The sequence below is a fragment of the Sarcophilus harrisii genome, chromosome 2 (assembly GCF_902635505.1).
Source record: "Sarcophilus harrisii chromosome 2, mSarHar1.11, whole genome shotgun sequence".
In the NCBI taxonomy this organism is placed as follows: domain Eukaryota; kingdom Metazoa; phylum Chordata; class Mammalia; order Dasyuromorphia; family Dasyuridae; genus Sarcophilus; species Sarcophilus harrisii.
Window position 1 is genome coordinate 438,176,320 of NC_045427.1, and position 24,160 is coordinate 438,200,479.

At 35.1% G+C, this 24,160-nt stretch overlaps 1 protein-coding gene across 2 annotated transcripts in view; it reads left to right on the forward strand.

Moving 5' to 3' along the window:
• The window catches only part of PAPPA (pappalysin 1), a 266,709-nt gene that overhangs the window by 42,620 nt on the left and 199,929 nt on the right, over window positions 1-24,160 (forward strand). For both annotated transcript variants that reach the window (XM_003757073.2, XM_031954192.1), the window contains exon 3: window positions 15,824-15,969. In XM_003757073.2, coding sequence (XP_003757121.1) covers window positions 15,824-15,969 — 146 coding nt within the window. The remainder of the gene's footprint in view (window positions 1-15,823; window positions 15,970-24,160) is intronic.

Here is a 24,160-nt window from a genome sequence, read left to right on the forward strand (position 1 = left end):
TCCAATTTGAGAATAATTCACAGTGGGGGAAAGAGGAAAGAAAAGTTCTTGAGTGTTGGTGAAGCACCACAATAAGCTGCACTCTCCCCACTTTTATAGACAAGAGGGATACTCCAGAGACCAGATTATAATTTTCTATTTATACTGATTCAACATTACAAGTAGTTTGGGAAAAGGCCAAAAAGAAGGCCCTTTACAACTCTGAGATATAAGATTCTAGGTAATAAGGGACCTATCTTACATCTATGGTTCTAAGGATAGTAAGTATAAAACACCCATCCCTGCTTGAGATAAGGTAGTCTTCAGTCTACCTCACCTGACTGTTGACAACATAAGTGCTTTTTCATTTTGCCCTCATTTATCTTGGGTCACTAAAGTGGTTATCTGCAGTTGGAAGGATCCACATAATATAAAATCTTATTTCCCTGTCTCTGAAAGTTTTACAAGGAAAAATCAGGATCCATCCTGTTTGAGAACTCTTGGGTAAAAAGAAAAATCTATTCAGTGGAGGAAAAAAAATTTTAATCAGTGAAGTCAAATTCTTATTCAGTAGATGTTAATAGAGCAACCATTAAAGAATATCAGAACTAGGATGGACCTTCGAGGTTACCAAGCCCAAGCTTCCCATTTTTCAAAAGTAGAAACCAGGGCTAAGAAAGGCAAAAACCTTTAGCTAGACCAATCCTTCATATTTCCTCTTTTTCATTCAAAGCACATGCTGAATATTTGGGGTCAATAAAACATGGTCCTTGTCTTCAAGACAAGACTCATTATTTGTTTTGGGAAACAAAACTAATTCATGCATGAAAATGTTCAAAAAATAGTGAGGAATCCGCTTGGCTAAAGCATAGACTTTGTGAAGGGGAACAGTGGGAAATATGACTGGCTCAATAAGTCTAGTGTCAGGATAGTGATTGATTTAAATGTGGAGTTTGGACTTTATCCTCTAGTAAGTGGGAAATGATTGGAGAGGTTTAAATGGGGAAGAGATAGGTCACAAGTGATATGTAAGGAAACTAATCAGATTATAATACATAGCATGAATTGCAGGGTAGAAGGATTCAGTGATGAAAAATGAGCGTAACCATGACCAGCTGATTATCATGGTGTGTGGCAAACTCTGGAATTGGATTGCACCTAAAAGACTGAAGACAGCATGTAGATATAGTGGCCATGTTTGAGATATTGGCCACATCAGAATGAAATCACGGCTGGACTTCTTCCATTTTTAGCTGCTGGGATGTCAATGGCATTGGGGTTTTTTGTTTTGTTTTGTTTTGTTTTTGTTTTTCATTTAATGACTTGCTCACATGTTCAAAGAACTTTTCTATCAGATTTTTGAAGAGTCTCTCTCTCTCTCTCTCTCTCTCTCTCTCTCTCTCTTTCTCGGGCAATTGGGGTTGTCCAAGGTCACACAGCAAGAAAGTGTTAAGTGTCGGAGGCCAGATTTGAACTCAGGTCCTCCTGACTTCAGAGCTGGTGCTCTATCCACTGTGTCACCTAGATGTCTCTGAAGGGTATTTCTTAGATAGCACTATATTCTTTCTTATTTTTGAAGTAAATAATCAACTTAATTTTATATTTTTTTTAATTAGAGCAGCTGTATTTCTTATTGAAATCATTTGATTTTACATCATCTTCATTTTCTGAATATATTTTCTTCCCATACCCAGTGAGTATCCCTCATAATAAAGAATTTTTAAAAGAGAAAAAAAAATAATTCAACAAAAAACCTTAATACCTTACTTGAGTATTTCAGAAAATGGAATATTACCAATAGTTTCCCATCTTTTCACAGAAGTGAAGGGTATACATTTTAAATCTCAACTTTACTCTAGAGTAAAGGAAACCATGCTTCCAAAGCCAACTGAGTATTATTTTTCCCTCCATTTATAGGAGGCATAGTATAATAAACAGAAGTAAATAAAAATAAATAAATGAGCAAGAAAATAACAATAAATGGATGAATTAATGAATTAATAAATGAATATTTTTGGCCTGAGTCAGAAGATTTGGGACTAGCTAACTTGTTATGGGGCAGGAAGACCTGAGTTCAAATTTGGACACTTATTACCTATGTGATTCTGGGCAAGTTACTTAATCCTATTTGTTTCAGTTTCCTCCTATACAATGAACTGGAAAAGGAAATGGCAAATCATTCTAATATCTTGGGGAAGAAAATCCCAATGTCATGAAGAGTTAGATACTACTGAAACAACTGAAAAGCAAAAACAACTTGCTGTAAGATATTGAACATGTTTGGGCAGCAAGATTCCACAGTAGATAGACCGTAGATTTTGGAATCAGGAGGATCTGAGTTCAAATTCAGTTTGAGACATTTGAAACTTACTAGTTGTGTGGCCGTGGGCAAATCACTTTACCCTGATTGAAAAAAATATATATATTGAACATGTTTCTCAGCCTCTTTGTGTTTTAGTTTATACACTATAGTTCCATTTCCCTCCCCATAATGGGAGCAAAAATTTCCCATGACTCAATTAAATTTAAATTTAATTAATCAAAAGTGCCTACTGGGCAGTCTCAGGTGTTAGTATATATATACTGCTGCTGTCCCTTTGAGAAATTACAGAAGTATTGTTCTCACTCAGAATAATTCTTCTGAAAGCTTTGTGGAGAATGAATTAGAGCATGGAGAAATTAGAAGAAGAGAAATCAATTAAAAATAATTATAGTAGTCTAGATGATAGGTGATGAAAATCATGAACTACTATACTGGCTAGATGAGTAGAAAGAAAGGGATGAATGCAAGAGATTTTTGAGGAATTGACTAGATAAGACTAGGCACTTGTTTGAATATGGAGTCTAGTGAGCTGACTCCAGAATTATATACCTGGACAGTTTCAAGTGTGGTGCTGAACTAACAGAAGTTAGGGAGTATATATATATATATATATATATATATATATATATATAAATATATATACTTCTGTGTGTTTACACACACACACACACACACACACACACACACATATATATATATATATATATATATATATATATATATATGGGGGTGGGAGAGAGAGAGAGAGAGAGAGAGAGAGAGAGAGAAATCTATGCTCTCGAAAAACTTACATTTTTATCCAGGGAAGAAACTGGTCCAGAAAGCTTCATAGAGGAAATGCTGCTTGACTTGAGTCTTAAAGGAATGTAAAGTTTATTGAGAGATGTTGAATTCCACAAATGAAGAGTGACCTGTAAGGATATACAGTATACAGAAGCAAAAGATGAGAAACCAAGTTATGGGAATGGCAAGGGATGTAGAGCTTTTAAGGAAATTTTGTGTGTGTGTGTGTGTGTGTGTGTGTGTGTATGGGTATCTACAGATAATAATATATGTATATGTACAAATTCCTATGTGCGATTGGGTGTATATATTTGTATATCCATTGCCAGATAAATCTTGGAGAGCCTTAAATGCTAGGTTAAGGAATTTTATTTTTATACTATAGACAAAGGGGAAACCCTTATGGTTTTTTTTTTTTTTTTGAGTAGAAAAATGATGTTGTATAACTGCTGTCCCTTTGAGAAATTACAGAAGTATTGTTCTCACTCAGAATAATTCTTTTGGAAGCTTTGTGGAGAATGAATTAGAGCATGGAGAAATTAGAAGAAGAGAAATCAATTAAAAAATAATTATAGTAGTCTAGATGATAGGTGATGAAAATCATGAACTATTATATGGCTAGATGAGTAGAAAGAAAGGGATGAATGAAAGAGATTTTTGAGGAATTGACTAGATAAGACTAGGCACTTGTTTGAATATGGAATCTAGTAAGCTGACTCCAGAATTATATATCTGGACAGTTGCAAGTGTGGTGCTGAACTAACAGAAGTTAGGGAGTTTAGAGGAGAGTTTGAAATGCCAACAGTATATAGGAGATTTCTAGTAGGCATTGAATAATATGCATTATAGGAGTTTAGTTAAATTTGGGAATTCATCTGTTTAAAGTTGGCAACAGAACCCATGAGAACATATTAACTTTCCATGGCAGCACATGTAGAGAAAGGAGAGAAGGGTCAGGACAGACTCCTAAAGAACATTTTATTGTGAGGGGAAAAGAAATAACATGATTATTTATGAATTAAGATAAAGAACTGAATTAACATGTAAGAAGAAATGAAGAGATGGTGAAGAAGTGAAGGCAGTGTTATTGTTCCTAGGAATTTATCAGGGAAAGATAAGAGAGATAAGGACGAGAGCTTAAATGAATGGTTGGGTCAAGTGAAGTATATCTGTTTGTTTTTTTGTTTTGTTTTGTTTTGTTTTGTTTTTAAGGATAGGGTAGAGGTCATCATGTTCATACACACCAGAGAAATAATCTGTAATAGGGAAAGATTTAAGATAAAAAGTTGGTGATGGTGACATGGATAAGAGTAGTGATAAGGCAAGCTTTTGAAGAACATAGGAGACATTAGGATTAAGGACACCAGAAGTGGTATTGACTTTGACAAGGAGAAGGCCAAATTCTTCTTCAAAGACAGGGTCAAGAGAGTTGAAAATTTAGAGGTTTGATATATGCTTTGAGGAAAGAAGAGGGAATTCACAGCTGAAAATCTGTTTTCTTCATAAAATAGCAGCTAAGGCTATCTGTTAGAAGAGAAAGAGACAAAAGAGATCTCAGGGAGCTTAAGGACATGGCAGAGGGAGAAGGGGAAAGAGTGTGTGTGTGTGTGTGTGTGTGTGTGTGTGTGTGTCTGAAAGAGAGAGAGACCGACAGACAGATACACAGAGAGAGAGAGACACACACACACGGCACACACACACACACAGGAAGATACACACACAAATAGAAGCACAGAGACAGAAAGAGAATAGAACATCCTTGAGTCAGCCCTAGAAAAAAAGGACAGAAATTCCCTAGAGGAGGAATAAAAGTTTTGACATAGTGAAAACCCAGTCGAAAGTTTGTAATGGGAATCTCTTGTAGGCCCAGCTGACTTGGTGGTATAACTTCTTCTAAAATCAACCAGCAACAATTGGGCACCACAGAAAAATCAAATGATTGGTGCTAACTAGAGTTGAAGATTGACAAAGGGTAGACCATGCTTTCCTTAGTCTTTTTTTTTTTTTAATAAAATTTACATGAGGGGAAGAGGATGGTTTTCATTCATGCCTAAAAGTCTTTTTCCCTCTTTAATTTGTGTGAATGTTGTCATCTGGAGGGAAAAAAGAAAGTATTATCCCAATAAGAAGTGTTCAGCTTTTAGGAAAAGACAAGATTTTTTTTCCTCAATAGTCTATGTTAAACATGATTCATTTCTCTCTCCAGTAGATAGAGTGGATGCTCAGGACATGATAAGGGAAAATGGAATTAGGTGAGAAAAGGGATGAACTAAAAATAAAAATAAAAAAAAAAACTTTTTTATTTTAATGAAACAAATTTTACAAAACTCAAAAGGCAATTTACTCCTTAGAGTCATCACTGTAAGCTTTTTCCACCTTTTGAGAGTGAAGTTTTGTCACTACTTTCCTGAAATTCAATTCTAGAACATGAATTTGTTTTGCTTTCCTAAATTCAACAACCTTTAACATACACAATCCTTTTGGGGACTTTCTCTCTTTTCTTTTTCTCAACTTTAAAAATTCCTTTTAATTCTATTGCATGTTGTAGCCTTCTATGTTTTGGGTCTTCTAGCTATAAGATTTTATATTTTGTATTTGAACATTCTTCATCCTAAGTTCCCTTCCAGTTATGACATTATGTTTTTAAAGTTCCTTAAAATTCTAACATTTGATGATTGATTCTTTTCCTTTCCTCCTTCATATCTTTTGTACTGTGTTTTGTTAGGGGACAAAGGCTATGGGGTAGAATGGTGACGGGACAATGATTTGGAAATTGCCAATGGTTGTATTTAATCAATTTACTCTAATAAGGAGCCAAAAGTGGTTCTGTTGTCTGATGCTGGGTCCCTTGTGGATTTAGGCATTCAGAGTTGTTAGCTAGGAAGACTAGCTTTTGACTACTGAAGCATTTTTAAAACTACAGAGGGCAATAGTGAATATAGCTATACCAAATTATATAGTTTCTCAGGAATTTGTGAGTGAGGGAATTGTAGAAAATAGGGAGAGGGGGAATGGTGCTGTTTGAGGTTCTATCTCAGAAAAAAGTATGATATCTGGTCACAAAATTAAAGGAGATATACTAATTTGTAGGGAAAAAAACTTGTTTTCTATAGGATATGTGCATACTTGTATGTATGTGTGTACGTGCTCACACATGTACATGTACTTTTTATTCTCTTTGTGATTTCTGGAAATTTGAGGTGAGTGTATAATTTATTGAAAATACTACAAATTCAAGGAGTAGTAGAAAGGGTCAAATTTGGAATGGCTTTAATTAAATCTATCAAATGTTTTCCATTCCAAGAAACATTTTTTAAAAATCAAGATTGATACCTTTTAGATCAATATTAATGTTCTTTGGATTATTTGATATTTTGGATTATGTGTGATGTACTACTATTATCTTCTACTGCCACAGAGATCACAGAATCATAGAATGCTAGACTGGGGGTGGGGGGCATAAAATATAGAAGGGTAGTTTTGAAAAAGACTTGGAACTTAGACTGTAAAAGGTAGACGGAATCTTTGATCACAAAAATGTTAGAGCTAAAAGGATTCAATGGTTTCAGAGAAACTTGAAAAAGACTTGAATAAATGATGCAAAGTGAAGCTAACAGAACCAAGAGAACAATTTATACAGTTGCAATTCTATAAAGACAAACAATATTGAAAGATTCAAGCATTCTGATCAATACAATAAAATGAGTAAGAGGATTCATGATGTAATATACTTTCCATCTCCAGACAGAGATTTAGATTATAGATAGAAATATTTAACATATAAATATATATATATATATATATATATTCATTCATACATATGGGCATATTTGTACATATATACATAGATAGGCATGTGTGTTTATAAAATTTTGGTTGGAGGCATGGCCAGTGTGAGAATATGCTTTACTTGACTCCATATGAGGTTTGTAATAGATTTTATTTCTCTTCCTTTTTCTTTGTGGAGTGAGTGAAGATTGTAAGAAAGAGAGAATGTGAAACTACAAATAAAATTGAATCAAGAAAAAATAAAAAGGAATTTAGAAATAATCTAATTCGCCATCCTCATTTTACAGATGAAAATAAGATAAGATGACTTACTCAAGGTAATATGTTCTAGCTAGCAAGAAAGTAAGGATTAGGACTCAAAATTATTTATCTCCCCAGTTAGTGCTCTTTCCATTGCATTGATTTTTAAGAAACAATAAGATACAAATGAAAACAATATGAGATCTGCCTTTCTTTTTCCCTTTCAGCTATATCCTTGGCAAGATTAGGGGTAAAGGAAGGATTACTACTACCCTTCACTCAAAGGAAATAATTAAGAGTTTATTGTAATTGAAATTCCAAACAGCTAAATCTGTTGAACTTCATTTCATAGGTCAGTAGCTACTGACACCTGGGACACTATCCAGTGGGAAGAGAAAAATTCTTTACATGTCTTAAATGTTGAGTGAAGTAAGGCTTTAGCTACTGTGTAACAAATTTTGATGCATTCTTGATGCATACGTTTTATTTCACTGCTCCAGGTTCTGGGATCCTCATTGTCAGTACTTAGCATAAAACATCTCTGGTGTGAGTCATTGGACACTGAATACAGAGTCATTCTGTCCTCATGAAACAAATGTTAGCTTAATATCAGTGAGTGGAAAAGATCCAGAATTGACTCAGGAAACCATGTCTGTGGTTTCCTAAACTATTTTCTTTTGTTTTATTGAAAAAGAAGGGGAAAGGCACATTTATTAAAACATGTTGGAACTATAAAGAATGAACTATAAGCTATTAAATGCTAGAACAGAGAATCTATAATATTAGATAGAGAAGGGACCTCAGTTATTAGATAGTACTTTTCTTTAATTTCATTGATAAGGTCACTGTGTTACTATGCCACAACAGATGACAGCAGTGATTTGCCCAAGATTACACAGCGGTAGAATTATGCATGCTTTTATAGCACCATGCTTCAAGAATTATTTAATTCGGATTAATACTGAAGCTTTAGAGCAGCAAGCTTTGGGAATATTGATTCTCAAACTTATACTTCTCCTCCAAAACCTCCAGAAAATCTATAGTGTGAGATGAAAATTTAGTGAGAGCACATTTCCTGCATTCTATTTGAATTTTTGATTCTCCTAATACAGGTTAGTATCAGAAAATCATGAAGATACCTTCTTCCAGGTTTGAAGTATGTCAAAGAGGGGTGAGGTGGGTGACAAAACAATTATTTAAGGGTGATTGAATTAAATTGGGGGGGGGAGTCATTTGAAAACACATCTTCAAAACTGTATGAAATTCTATTTATACTTTGAAACTATAGATGAAACCTTATCTTATGAAACTTGACTTTATGTATAAGAAGCAATTTACAAAAGAGGGAAAACTTTTGCCTTGTCCCTTCAATTCATTGTAGTTTTATCATACCACATTGAATCATTCCATCAGTCTTGTGGCAGTAGTATTTGAAAATTTCCTTATCTGGCTTATCTTGACATCAGCCAGACTTTAGATTGTGGCATTAGTTTTAATATTTATTTATATAATTAAATGTATATTTATGTATTTATATAATTAAAAATCCAAAAGATTCATTGTTTAGTTGTTTCAATCATGTCCAACTCTCTGAAACACCATTTAGGATTTTCTTGGCAAAGTACTGGAGTCATTTTACAGATGAGAAAACTAAAGGAAATTGAGTTAAGTGACTTGTCCAAGGTCACACAACTAGTAAGTACCTGAGGCCAGAGTTGAATTCAATAAGATGAATTGGGCATTCTTTCCATTGTGTCATCCAGCTGTTTTTTTTTTTAGTGGTTATACAACTTGCATTAAATTTTATATATGTAAAATCTTTCTATTAATACGTAGTGTAATTTTCCTTCTTACAGCTTTGGAAATATACACTGCTAGTATTTAAATGTCATTTAATTATGCAAACATGACTTACCCCCCACCATAGTCAGTGAGTAAGAGTCTCTTAGCTCTCTGTGGTTGGTTAGTTTATTTATTGATTGTGGTTGGGATACTATAAAAAGGAAGTGATGCTAGAGGAAAGAAGGAAGAAAGAAATCTAAACTATTTGAACCTCAACCACAACCAGACAGCAGTTGTCATTAATGTTCTCTTTAAGTTTTTTTTCAGGTAAAATGACAATGACAGATTGTGTATGTGTTTTCTTTACAATTTTAAAATACTTTCAGATTGATTGTCATTTGATCCTCATGGCAAGTTTAAGAGGCAGATAGGGCAGGAATAAGAAACTGAATTTTGTGAATGAGGATATCAGAGCTGAAATTGGTAAAAATGGCAGAGCAGATTTATACCTATAATCCCTGGGCATCAGTGTACAAAGAAAGTAACTATAATAGCCAATCACTAGGATTACAAGAATTTAATCTCTCTGAAAGTTTCCTTTAGTTTTTCATTGCTTAATTTCTCTATTAATATTTTCAGAGAAAAGAGAAACTGAGGCATTGTTGATGCACATTTAAAGAAGGAAGATGAAGCTAGGGTCATTAGAAGCCTTGAGATTAAGTATGAAATTTAGATTTATAACAGATCATAGATAGGATAAAACCTGTGCTTCAGAATACAAGGATATAACTACAATAAACATTCTGCCATTTATCTTAATGACTTTTTAAAAATACCTTTGATTTTCATTTTTGACAATCATATTCAAATGGTTTGAACTGTTTAGCAACTAGAAGAATGGTTTTGGAATTACTGACCCCTTTTGGCAACTGTAGTCAAGAGGCTATTTTTGTATTTTGGAGGCCAACTGGGAATCTAGAGTGAGGTAGGATTGATTAGAGGGCTTACTTGGGGAGGGGAGGCTTCCTGTAAGGAAAGTGAAACACTTTTCTTGGCAAAGAGACCCTTTTATTTAACTGTGAATGGGGTCCTGACAGCTCCATTGCTGATGCTAGACATTGCCAACTGCTTCTCCAAAGCTCACAAGAGGTCCTAGGGTCTATCTCCAGGAGCAGACAGTATGGAAAAAATCATGGGACAGCTTTTCCTCTGTCCCATCCTCCATCTTGCACACAAGAAGGAAAGAGGTCAGAACCTTGGCTTTGCACCTTTCAGAGTTTGTTGACCCTTGCTCTTTGTGAGGAAAGGCTACTCATGTGCAAACTGCTTTTGGGTGGGAACAGAAATACAGACTATGATGATTCAAAATCCCTGCCGGGCTGTAATGATGCTTAGGACATCTGGGCCTTTGGTAGATTCCTGCTTTACAGCATGCTAATGGTCATGTTATACTTTTGGAACTTGAAAGACTGAAAACTTCACAATCTCTTTCCATTACAGGAACACTGGTGAACATTTATTTAATTCTAAGTCTGTCATTTGTTGTTGTTGTGTGTTGTTCTCTTTTTTTTCCTTTTTCTTTTTCTATAAAACTTGTTCTGACAGCTTTACCATTCAAGCTATTATTGTATTGTACCATCACAGGCCAATGCATTTATGAAATATGTTGTTGGCACTCCCCCGTGAGATGCATAAAGGAAATATTCTTATGACAGTTGGGATAGCTTTGATCCCTCTCCAAAACTGCACTCATGGCTTTGAAATGTGATTTTGGCAGGAGAGTTAAGTCTAGGTTCTTTGGCTCTCTGTGGGTTCTCAGGCCCATTTAACCAACATTCCATGGGCTCCACATAACCTTGACAGTGAGGGTGAGGTACAGAGATTCCAATGGATTCAATATTTGACTCCAATAAAGAAACTATTCCAAATATTGAACCCTACATATTGGGTATCTGATTAAAGTAAGGTGAATTGAATTTAATCAGAATGAGAGAGTAAGCCCATCCCTTGATAATTCTAGACGTTAGGTTAAATAAGAGGATCAGTAACTTCCCTCTGACGATGTCAAATAGAGAACTGTGAGAACATGGTTTGGAGGAAGGGGTTGAGTGGAGTTTGGGGGAACTGTGCATTCAATTAAAAGAATAATGAAGAAGAAAGGATGGCCCCAGACTTGCAGAGTTGTAAGGGACCTCAGGTCATCAAATGTTGGAGCCAGAATGGATATTTGTTCATACAGTATGGGTATCTTTGAACATAGAATATGAAAATATAGAATTATAGTTTGAAGAACATAAGATGTTAGATCTGAAGAGGGTTATTTCATTTGATAAATGAGAAAACAGAGATCTAAGGCCATGTGATTAGCAAATCATAGACCTTTCTTCTTGAGAGTAGGTTCTGAATTAGGGAAGAAGGTTGGAAAGGAGAATCTCTGAGCAAGATACAAGGAACCCTGATGTGGGTTCAAGGAAATAGAAAGTGTCAGCAGCAAAGAATCTGGCTCTGCTAAAGACAAATTTGACCTACTTCATAGTTTTGTCAAGGGCCAATCCTGCCCACTAACATTTAGGCAAAAGTCAAAATAGGAAATTTAAAAACAAAAATCACTTTAGCTTGAGAATAGGAAGAGAAGCACCAAGGTTGGCAGTGGTTGTCTTTCCCAGCCACTGATCCAGATTTGAACCATTCGTTTTGTGATAAACATGTCTGACAGAGTGACTGGGGAAAATGCAACAAACCTTCACACTGTGATGTGTCACTAAATATTTTCTCCTTCTCACTGAGACAGCAGGGGGCCAAGGGGATTCCAAGCCTCAAAGTATTTTAGAGGAAATTACTTCAGGCAATAACAGGAACACTATTATAGAACACAGGCTGTTTTCCATTGACAGGGTCTCCAGGGAGAGAGACAACAAGGTCTTGGGGCCATGAAAATTTCCCTACTTCTTTCCCTTTGGGGAAACTGAACCTCACATATTAGAGGAACTCACTTAGGAAACAGTAGACAGAGGCAAGCCTATCGTTTCAGCAGGAAGAACTTTTAAGGAATAGAAATCCCCTTCCCCAGGATAGTTCTCCCTAATTCCTCCTCTAATAAATATTTCCTAGCCTAAAGATGTGTAAATTAGGGTAGGGAAATTATCTTCTCAAGAATCCTTAACATCATTTGCAGGGTCCATCCAAGAGAACTTCTGACAAGATGGGCCAACTGATTGGGATGAAATAAATAAATGATTTGAAAAGCTGACCTAAACCTAACTCACAGCTGTCCTGAGGACTGGAAGAGTATAGCTAACTCTTATTTTCCATTCTCCCATCTTTTCTGGGCTACTCTTAGCTTCAGGGTTCTATTCTAGTTTGGAACTAGAAGGACAAAAGAAAAGAACATTCTTTATATTCCAGGTTAAAATGCCTCCCAGACAGGAACTCTCTTTCATTTTGCCAAGGGCCAAGAGATTAGGGGCAGCACAGTTAGGTTTCTGGAAAACATCTGAATCTTGAGGATTAGCTATTGAATTTGCCATGCTTGCTCTTCTTAGACATAGGGATATTCTGCTTGTTATTGGATCTTGAAAAGAAGCTGGCCTACACCTCTAGCCCACACTGCTGCCAGATGCCCTTTGTGAAAAACTGAAAATTGGACTCCCATAACCATTTGGTCTATAGGTATTCTGCTTGCAGTTTTATATGAAATGGATAATTGGGATGTGTCTATGCTAGCCTAACAATTCATTTTCAAGCACTGACATCATATTCCTTGGTTCAGTAGCTCATTCCTTCAGGAAACATTTCTCAAGCATGTAAAGTACAAAATCCACAGTAGAGAGATCCCATAGCATAAAAAATAGATGGTCATTCTTGGACACAAAAAAGCTCATTTCAGATCCTAGTCCTGATATCTACTGTTTCACTATGAAGTCTGAGTCCAAATTTGAACTCAGATATTTTTGACTCTAGGTCCAGAGCTCTACTCATTGTGTCACCTAAATGTAGTTAAACCATCGATGCTCTCACCCAGTCCTGCTTTTTGCTAATAGCTTGTGAGCTATAGGATCCTGATAATACAATAAAGTCTTTTGCTCTGTTACAGCCCTGAAAAAAAGAGGGGAAGGAGGGAGTTGGGTTCTAGTCTCAGTTCTGCTATTTACTATTTCTGTGACACTGGGCAAATCACTTTCATGTTCTGGACTTTTGGTTTCCCATAAAAAGTTAGCTAATGCATGAGATCCCATTCACATTTTATTTTCATGATCTGTGAACTCAACTTCCTGTGATTTGGGTCAACAGTCACCAATTGCTCTGGAAATGGGAATTTCCCTAATAAGTCTCTTAAGAGGATTTGTTTTTGGAAAGGTGAACTGAATTTTCTTCCTTAACTCCTCCACCTGCGGAGAAAATCATATATTTGTAAGCAGAATTTTACAAAGTCAAGCAGACCCTGATGTATAAGTTGAGATGCTCTTGACATGTATGGAAACATTCTGTTGTGAAAAGAGCAGATTCTATTGAGTGTCTAAGTGCAAGAGATTTTAAAACTGGTCACGTCTAGGCTGTTCTAGCTTATCTCTTCCAGCTACACTGAATCTCTAGTAGTTTGAATAGTGAGGCAGTATTTTCTTCTCTTTCCTCCCCTCTTCTTCCTTTCCCTCTTTTCCTTTCTTCCTTCTCTCCTTCCATTCTTTTCCTCTTTCCTTCCTTCTTTTCCTTTCCTTCTGTATATATAATTATACATATACACACATATTCATATAAACATATACACATATACATATTTACATACATCTGACACTCTCACTGCTTTCCCCTTGAAGTCATTGCAGCCTTTTTGATGAAACATCAGGAGATGAAAAGCCAGTTCATGTTCTGTGCCAGCAGAAAGGTGTTTGTGGCTGATTCCATTTTTATTTTTCTCATCTTTACCCTCTCTTAGGACTTTAGCTGATCTTTTCTTTCCTTCTTCCTATATAATTGGCACTTTGACTTCAGGATTAAATATTAAAAACTCCTCCTACTTCAGTTTGAACAAGAATGATGAAGTTGGAGGGAATCTTTGAGATCATAGTTCAATCCCTTCATTTTACAGATGGAGGAAATAAGGCCCAGAAAGGGGAAATGAATTTTCTTAATACACTGAATATGCCAGCAAGAGCTGGCTTTGTATTCTATGTCTTTTGCCCTTCAATATAGGGCTGTTTCCATTATGCGATGCTTCTTTATTTCCCATGCAATGATCTAATCTAAGTTCTGGTTGATCCTTTTCTTCCCCATCTTTCTTAGTCTTCTATTGCTGGTTGCTGGTCTCTAAACTTACTTGTTTGTACACTGGTATTTTTAAAAACTGAATATTCACCCATAATATATGTATATTTATTTAAAAATATATAAAACATATATATGTATCAATAATGGAAACATTGTAAAATATATACATATACAATATATACATTGTAAAATATATACATAAGACATTAAAGAAGAATGAGATAATATTTGATCCTAAAGTTCTTAAGAAGCCCCTGTGTTTATTCAATATGGAAGTGAATTGGTTAGCTCTACACTTTAATGGGCAACTGTATAGAAGCTGTGTGGCTTGAATAAGACAGAGGCATAAAGGAAGGAGACCAACTAGGAAGTTATTGCCTAGTACAGATGAAAAGTGAAGAGGTCCTAAACTAAGGGGGAAAGGTGCATCTTATGAGTAGGGAGAAGAGAAGAGATCAGAAAGATGCTAAGGAGATTAAAAGGTAAGATTTAAACATTTATTTTATATACACACATATATACATATATACACATATGCATATTATGTATACACACATATAAGCATAAACATGCATATATACAATTATACACACACACATATATATATACATATATATATGTATATATATATATATATATATATATATATATATATACACACTTATATTTGCTGTGAAGGTGGAGGGCAAAATTGAAGAAACTGAGGAAAACATCAAGGATATAATCCTGGGCACCTAAAAGATTGTTGATATACAGTAATGGAGAGTTTTGAAAGAAGACTGATTTGAGGGGAAAAAAATAATGTCAGGAGATCTGTAATGAAGTTCAGCATCCATCCATGCTTGTTCAACCTATGTGAGTCACTCTATCTCATCCAAACTGAAAAGATCAAGGTGAGGCTCTTTCCAACTGGCTATTGCTCCCATCATAGAGCCTATTTTTCTGGGAGTTAGGGGGAACTCCAGAGTCACAAGATGATTTGAGGGGCAAAGATTAGATATAAGAAAGCTGGTGGATTTCCCAATGGCACCTGCATATATATTGCTACTCATGTGTGGGTCAAAGTTAGGTGATAATTGCCCCAGGAGTCCACATTTGATATCAAGTGGGATGTTGAAAACTTATCCAGTTGAGATGATACATAAAAGCAGCAACACTATTGGATGCTTAAGTGCATGGTTACTTCCATACCACTATGATTCTCTAAAGACAGTGCATGCTGCTGAAAAGAATAATCAATTGTTCACCATGAAAATACACCCCTAAATTTTTTTCTTTCTATAGAACCCCTGGAATCAGCAAGTCTGCCCATGTCTGTTGTAAAAATTTATTAGGGATTAATTAGGAATTAGTAAACATTGATCCCATCCTAGGAGAACCTTTATTATGTTTTAAACAAATTCAAAGAGTAAGGCAATTTCAGAGAATAATTTCCCTAATAAAAAAATGGTAAAGTGCTCACAAGGGTCAAAATCAAAATATCTGTCATTGCCAAATGACCACAGAAAGCCTATTCAGAACTGCTGGCTCAGGAAAAGACATTTTGTACCTTTCTGGGAAGCTAGTATTTCCTAGTGTGACCTTTTATTCCAGACTGTATCAAATTCTCTCTGTATCCCAATCCCTTTACAGAAATAATAGCAAACTATATTTCTATTGCAGAGCTTACTTGGATGTCAATGAATTGAAGAACATTCTTAAATTGGATGGATCCACACACCTTAATATCTTCTTTGCAAACTCCTCAGAGGAAGAGCTGGCTGGAGTTGCAACTTGGCCTTGGGACAAGGAGGCCTTGATGCATTTAGGTGAGTCTCAAACACTTAAGAGTTTTTCTCTTTGGGAGGTAAGCCACTTGGATTCTAGTTTATAACAGGGGTCCTCAAACTACAGCCTGTGGGCCAGATGCGGCAACTGAGGACGTTTATCCCCCTCATCCAGGGCTATGAAGTTTCTTTATTTAAAGGCCCACAAAGCAAAGTTTTTGTTTTTACTATAGTCCGACCCTCCAATAGTCTGAGGGACAGTAAACTGGACGCCTATTTAAAAAGTTTGAGGACCCCTGGAATCTGTTCAAACTTAATCTGTGGGTTATAAACCATAGTACTTGCCAGACAGATGAGGAAAAATGTCTGATTTAAATGAATTAAGGTCTTTTATTTTGAGACAATATTGCCCTTTCTCTAGTCTCACATTCGCATTAAGGTTAATGGCCTTTGAGGCAGTATCATGGGTTTTGAGTAGAGAATAGAAAGAAATAAGAAAGATCTTGTGGAAGTAGAAGTGACAAAATTTGTAATAGATATATGCAGTTATATAGAGGGGGTAAGTGAAGATTCTAAGGTTGTAAGTTTGGGAGACTTGAAGGAAAGTGATGCCATGAATTATAGTAGAGAATTTTTAAAAGAGGGGTGTATTTGAGAAAAAAGATGTCTTGAGATTTGTAATGAAGATCAGGACCCATCCATACCTACTCATTCATACAATTCGCTCTGATCTATCCAAAATAAAAAGGTGACACTTTTATTTAGTGGTTATTGCTTCCAACACAGAACCTACCTTCTAAGGGGCACCTAGGCTAATGGGTTTTTTGAGTGGCTCAGTTGACTTGGTTGTGTTTCATTGATTATAGCAAACTTACTACAGTGTGTATTGTTAGTTCACAATAGGAATTAGACATTTGAGAGATTGTGGGCGTGTTAGATCTTCCTTTAAGTTCTTTTGAATTCTATAATCCATTATTAATTGTAATCTATGAGTCATCTAATTTTTTAAGAAAAGGAAAAATATGAGAAACATATTGACATGAAGGAGAAATATTGTTTAGTTAGGATCCAGAAGACCTGACTGCAGAGTTGTGATAGTAAAAGTTTAATATTTGGTTTTTTGGAGGAAATAAAAATTGGACCCATAACATACTCTTATGATAAATAAAAATACACACACACACACACACACACACACACACACACACACACTTACACACACACTAAATCATTTCCTGATATGTAGCATTGACTGTTTTCAAGGTGCAGATGTTCATGGTGAAACTCTAACTTCAGCCCTCATGAACCAATGCAAGGTGACTATAGAAGTTATCTGCCTAACACTTAATTACTATATAATCATGAGAAAGTGATAATAACTCTTTAGGAAGTAGTTACCATATCTGTAAATAAATGGGTTGGACTAAATGTTCTCTGTGGTTTCCTTTCTTATCAATAAGTCAAGTGGAATAGTAGACCACTGGAACTGGAAAGAGGAAGACCTAAGACCAAAATCTATCTCAGATATTTCCTAGTTGTGTGAGCTTTAAATCATTTAATCTTTGCCTGTTTCAGTTTCCTCATCTATAATAAAGGGCATTAGCAACTTCTTCTCAATGTTGTTGTGAAGATCAAATGAAATAATATTTGTAAAGTGCTTTGAAAGTCTTAAAACTCAATGTCTGTTAGCTATTATTATGAATCACAATATATGTGTTAATTTTTAAGTAGGAATTTGTGCAATGTTCTGATTTTATGTGTTGGTGTATTCTTTCCATTGATACAGCTCATAATCGCTTATGAACTTATCATCTTCTGTCAGTTTTGTTCATATCTTTCCATAAATTCTCCATAGGGGATCTTCTTGTGCTCATTCTTTTCTAATATTTTTAGATATCATTTAACCATTCAGGTCATTCATCTGTAATCCCTTATTCTCATTACATGATGATTTCCCCTCTTTTTCTAACCCATTCTTCAATTCAGTGAACAAAAATTAGAAATTACCATCATTTTTTAGCAATATACAAGAAGCTCTAGGTCTAGTTTGAAGCATTCCGTCTTGTGATTAGATGCCTTGTTGCAAACTGAAATTCAGAGTTGTGCCTGTGGTAAGAGAACCAGCTTCTATTTTTCCTAAAGTTGTCTGCTGATTAAGACTAGTTTCCCATATATGGTTCTGTTACATGTAAGAGAATTGAGCATAATATGGAGGGTACCTAGCTTTTCTTCCTGCCCACTTATCCACTTTAGATGCTCTCCATGCCATTCCCTATATGTCTTCCAAAAGGAAGGGATATGGGACCACTGTGCTTTAGTAATACTATAATATTGTGGCACAGTCCCCGGGCATTCTATGAGTTGGGGAGAAGGATAGAGTTTTGTTCAATAAGATGGGAGTGCCTTTTTGCACTTAGTTTCTGGTCTTGAAACATACTAGTTCAGGGAATTGTCACCAGATATTTGCAATAATACCTTCTCACTGGTCTTTTTGATCACATTCTCTTTTATGTCTGATTCTTCTTCTCCCAGCCACAAAAATTATTGTTCTAAAACCCCATTTCCATAATATAATTCAATAGCCATCTTATGTGAAAAATTCTGTGCTAGGCTTTGGAAAACTTATGAAGTTTAGAAAAGATACAGCCTCACAGAGCTTATAATGAGTGAAACAAAGAAGATATTAGTATGGATAAATAGTTAGCAATATTACATGGTAAATTCACTAGATAATTATAAAACAAAGTTGTGTATGAAGTCTGAAGAGAAAAAAAAAATCATTTCCAGTCAGGGAGAATTAAGGAAAAAGCTGATTACTCTCTCCCTTTCCCCTAATGAAAACATTTTTAGTTCTCATTAAAGGATGGGTTAAAGCCAAGAATTTTGGTTAAACATTCGGGTTTCTTCACACAGTGTTTTATTTTTTTTCTTTTTTAAAAAAAAGTTAATTTTATTCTGATCTTAAGAAATAAACATGAATATAATGATAAACTATGAAAATAAAACAAAATAAAAATAAAAATGAGTGAGCAAAGGGAAAAGCACCTTGTCATAGATAGCTAATATGGTTTAAATAAATTCTGGATTCATATTCAAAAAAAGATAGTGAGGTTAAAAAAAAATCCACTTCATCAAAAAAAGAAAAGTCATATGATCACAGTATATTTTTAACTGAATGAATGAATGAAAAAATGCAAAAGCATTTAATAAGTATTTATAATGCGTCAGGCACTGGGCTAAGAACTGAGACATAAATAGAAAAATATAAGTGATCTCTGTCCTAAAAGATGTTATAGGTTAATTGGCAGAGGAAAATATATAGAGAAATTTGGCCAGAGAGGGTATTTTGTTTTAGCAAGTAATAGGATGAGTGTAGCCATAATACAATGTACTTGGGCTTCTCAGATAGTGATAATGTTGCTGGTATGATCACTGTTCCTGGAATAAAGAGGTAGAAGAGGCTGGAGGCTGAGGAAGCATGTTGAATAGGAAGGTAAAAGTAAAAAAGATTGAACAGCTGGTAATACTGAGCTCTCATCAAGCAGCACAGCCTAATATTCCACAATGCCACTCATGCAGTGTACACACAACATAAATACAACCTTGAAAACAAGATTTTTCCTATATGCAAGTAGCATTAGTGCCTAACACAATGGCATGTACTCACAAGGTTTTCAATTAGTATTGGCTATTGTTGGCTCTTGATGACCTTGTCTGTGGCCCCTTGGTGTCCATGGAAAAGACCCTAAGATATATCCAAGTCACAGATTTATGGCAACAATTTTGTGGGTGGTTACACTAATATACCCAAGATCCAGAAACTTCCTCAGTGGCAAGGAGCTCCATAAGAGTATCAATCCTGATGAGGCTATTGTCTTTGGTGCTGCTGCCCAGTCTGTCTTCTTATCTGAAGAGAAATCTAAGAATGTTCAGGACTTGTTAGTGTTGGCTATCACTCTCCTTTCCCTTGGTTTGGAAATTTCAGTGGAATCAGGACAATTCTGATGAAACACACAACACTATCTCTACCAAGCAGATACAAACCTATTTTTAACTACCCAGACAATTAGATTGATGTATTTATTCAAATCTATGAAGTTGAGAGATTAATGAATAAAGAATAACATCCTATTTGGCAAGTTTGAACTCCCAGAAATGCCCAATGCTTCCAGGAGTATTCCTTAGACTGAAATAGCATTTGACATTGATGCAAATAGCATCCTCTATGTTTCTGTTGTGGATAAAAGCACTGGCAAGGAGAATAACATCACCATCTCCAATTATAAAAATCACCTGAGCAAAAATGACATTGAGATCTAAGAAAATAAGAAATACAACACTAAAAAAGAGAAGCAAAGAAATGGGGTGTCTTCTAAGAACTCACTTGAATCTTTTGATTTCAACATGAAGATCACAATGCAGAATGAGAAGCTTCAAGGCAGAATTGGTAATGAAGGCAAAGAGAAGATCATTGACAAATGTAAAGAAATAATTGACTGGTTGGATAATAACCAGACAGTTGAGTAGGAAGAATTCAAGGATCAATAGAAAGAATTGGAGGTTTGCAACCAAACAAATAATTATAATGGAGTACAGGGGGCATGGTAGAAGGCATGCTTGGGGTTCCCAGGGAGTGATTTAGAAATGCTTCATCTGAACACAGAACTGAAGAGGATGACTAAACATTCCTGAAGGAAGAGGATTTCACACAGTTTTTCAAAAGCTGAAGGTTTCTGATTTATAGTAAAACAGTGACAACTTAAAAGTAACGTTTAAGCTACTGTGAAAATCTCCACATTCTGAATGTGTACAAGAGAGAGAAAATTGTACAACCTTGTACTTTATAAATACTGGGAACAAGTAAAAATTCAAGTCCTGTCTTGGAGAATAAAAACTATTTAAAGATACACATTTCCCAAAAGCATTTATTAAGTATTTACTACATGCAATATATTTAGCTACACTCTAAAGGGTACAAAATTAAATAAGACATGATCATGAATTCAAGAAGCTTATTCTAGTAGGAATAATTAGACATGTTCCCAGATAAACAACAAATTATTCTGTAATAAGTATGTAAAAGAATTAGAAAGTGTTCTAAAATCAGGAGAAAGAATCAGTGCACTGAGTCAGGAAATCTGACTTCTAGTCATGGTTTTGGTATTTGTTAGCTGACTCACCTTGTGTGAGTCACCTACCCTTTCCCCAAGTCTTATTCATCTACAAAATGAAAGGGTTGGACTAAATGGTCTATAAAGTCATTTCTAGCTCTAAAATCATAGAAAGATAACTTCCAGCTAAGATAATCACTAAAATATTTGTGGAGGAGGTAACATTTTATCAGAGCAAAAAAAAAAAAAGAGAGAGAGAGAGAGAGATAAAGACTAAAAATTGATTCACAGATTAAGAGAGGTAGTTCTATATGTGATACCCCAGTTATTAAGTCATCATAATCAGGCAGACCTATTATACTCACCCTTATAATGTTGTCCACCCAATCTTGTTAAGCCACACATATATGTGTACCACATATTAAGGGATGTATCCCCCAAAATTTATTTTACTACATTTATTTTATGAATTATTTTACTGTATTAAATATTTGTTAAATGCTAAATACCATTATTTTTATTCATCAAAATAGAAAAAGCTTTTTATTTTTAAACTAACTTTGCTTTAAAAATACAAATAAAGGAAACCCAAAATGCCACATTTAAGACATTGGAGTGTGCTTGGGCATAGGTAAATGGGATGCTTCCTAATCTGTATTCACTGTTGGGATTTGTTTTGGTATCCAGTTTTCATCAAGCAACCTCAAGTTGACTCTTTATAGATACTAAAAAAGGAAAATAAATTTCTTGTATAAACAATTTTCTCTACCTCTTAGTCTGTGGATTCATCTTTTATTTTATTCCATTCTTTCTTGTGACCACAAATTCTTTGCATTACTTATTAATTTTTAAAAACTGAAATATATCATATAGTTCTTGTCTAAATATGAGCCATCTGATGAGGTAAAAGTCTCTTCTTGAGAATTGGAACTGATGTAGGTTTTTGATTGCCACGAGAAACACATTCTCATAAGTACAGAAAACATTCATTTCTTGTCTGACATGTCTGACATGTCCCTTTCAACCCTAGTCAATCCCAGTTTATATTAGCTTTGTTTCCATCTCCTTGTCCTGTAGTTAAGCTAAAATGTCCTAGGGAAAAAAAAGACATGAGACAGTGAATTTCTTATTATGTCTGAAAAAATACCTAGAAAAGATTTCCTGTCTTAGTTTCTTTTATTCCTCCTATACCAATCCTCATGCATTCTCCTTTATCTTTACAAAAGAAGGCATTAAGCAGGGCAGAATTAATAGAATCTGTGATTTTCCATAACTTAGTGAGCTTGTCATCTCAGCAATTTTCCTAGTGACAAAATTCCCTTGGCTAAAATCTTGCTCCAGTCTCGTTTCCCCAAATTAACAGGGTACTATAGTCAAATTTTATTCTGTCATCATTCTTTGTGACATCATTTTTCCCTTAACTCTGATGGGCAACTTACAAGTTTGTTCAGCCCTAAATATTAACCTTTCATAATATTAATTTGTGTTTTAAAGTTTGGGTACATGTCTTAAAATTTGTTCATTCCATGCTAAGGAAGGTGCCATTTCTCCATGAGTCATAAAATATACAGAAACAGAAAATTCCATTTCAGAAGGCTTGCCTCTGTTTTTATTTTGAGCCAAGTGGTGCAGAATATATAGCTCAGTGCTACAAAAATTGTCTATGTACTCCAACAAGGAGATGCACTTTATCATTTTTATAAAAGGGCAATATATTCTTATCCTGGACCACTGTGCAAGTTATCTCAGTCAATGAATATTAGAGGTCGAAGGGATCCAATCAAGCATCTAGCTCAAACTCATATACAAAACTTCTAATACCTTGTATCATGTTATTGGCAAGTGGTCATATACACTTTCTTTGAACATTATCAGTGTCTGAGAAAGTACTACTTTATGAGTAAGCCCACTTGTTCCATTATTGAATGATTCTAAATGATTAAAAAAATCATTTTTCTTATGTTGAGCTGAAATCTGTCTCCCTGTAATTCCTCCTATCTTGTAGTGTTAGTTTTGCATTTACAGGATAACAGAAAAAGTCATTAACCTAAGGTCCAGGAACTTGTTTAAAAAACATTGATTATGGTATTATAATGAATTTCCTATGTAATCTTATATATTTTACTTTGTGAATCTAAAATTGTTTTTCCAATAAGGGGTCCAGAGGCTTAACAAGATTGCCAAAGGGGCCCATCCACTTACACACACACAGACACACACACAAATACACACACACAAAAGAAACAATCTCATAGGATTACAAGATCCCAGGAGGTACCTTTAAATGTCCCACTTTAAAGATAATGAAACTGAAGCCTAGAGAAATTAAATGTCTTGCCCAGGGTCACACAGTTAATAGGTGCCCCAAGTGGACATGAATTCAGGTCTTCCTGACTCTTGAGAGCAGTGCCCTCTCTACTATAATACATTCCCATGACAACCCTACAGAAATGTGAAGGTCATGATCACATTCAGCTTCCCCAGGCTGAATTATACCTTCAGTCCCCTCATGTAACATGACTTCAAGTCATTTTACCATGCTGGTTTCCCTTCTCTAAATATACTCCGCCTTGCCATTAAAATGTGACATCCAGAGTGGAGCATTATACTCTATGAAATTACATAACATCTTTAGCATCTCTCATCCAGTGAATTTCCATCAGTGGTCATAGAGTTAGCAGATTTCTGATTCTCCTGACTCCAAGGTTATTTCTCTTTCTGTTATATTTCTCTGCCTCTCCTGGAGATGTGCTATTCCCCTTCAATTGATGTCCACAAATATTTCATGAAGCTCTCCATTCAAGTCAGTATAAAAAACAATTGTTAAGAATTGTTAAATACCTACTATGTAAAAGGCCCTCTGCCAGACACCAGATTGCAAAGCATATAGTATACCTCTGCTATGGGGTATTTTGTATGTTTCCTATCCTAGATTACATTGAGATTTCTTTCTCATGAAACACCCAATTTTCACTCACATGTATAAGCACATGTGGTGCTTTGATATTTGATGTTTAACATGTTTAACAATTGGCTCTCCAAAAAATGTACCTGTGACACACTTTTAAATCTAATTATAGAGGGCTGGAACTCTGGAGAAGTATACTTGAAACAAGGATACT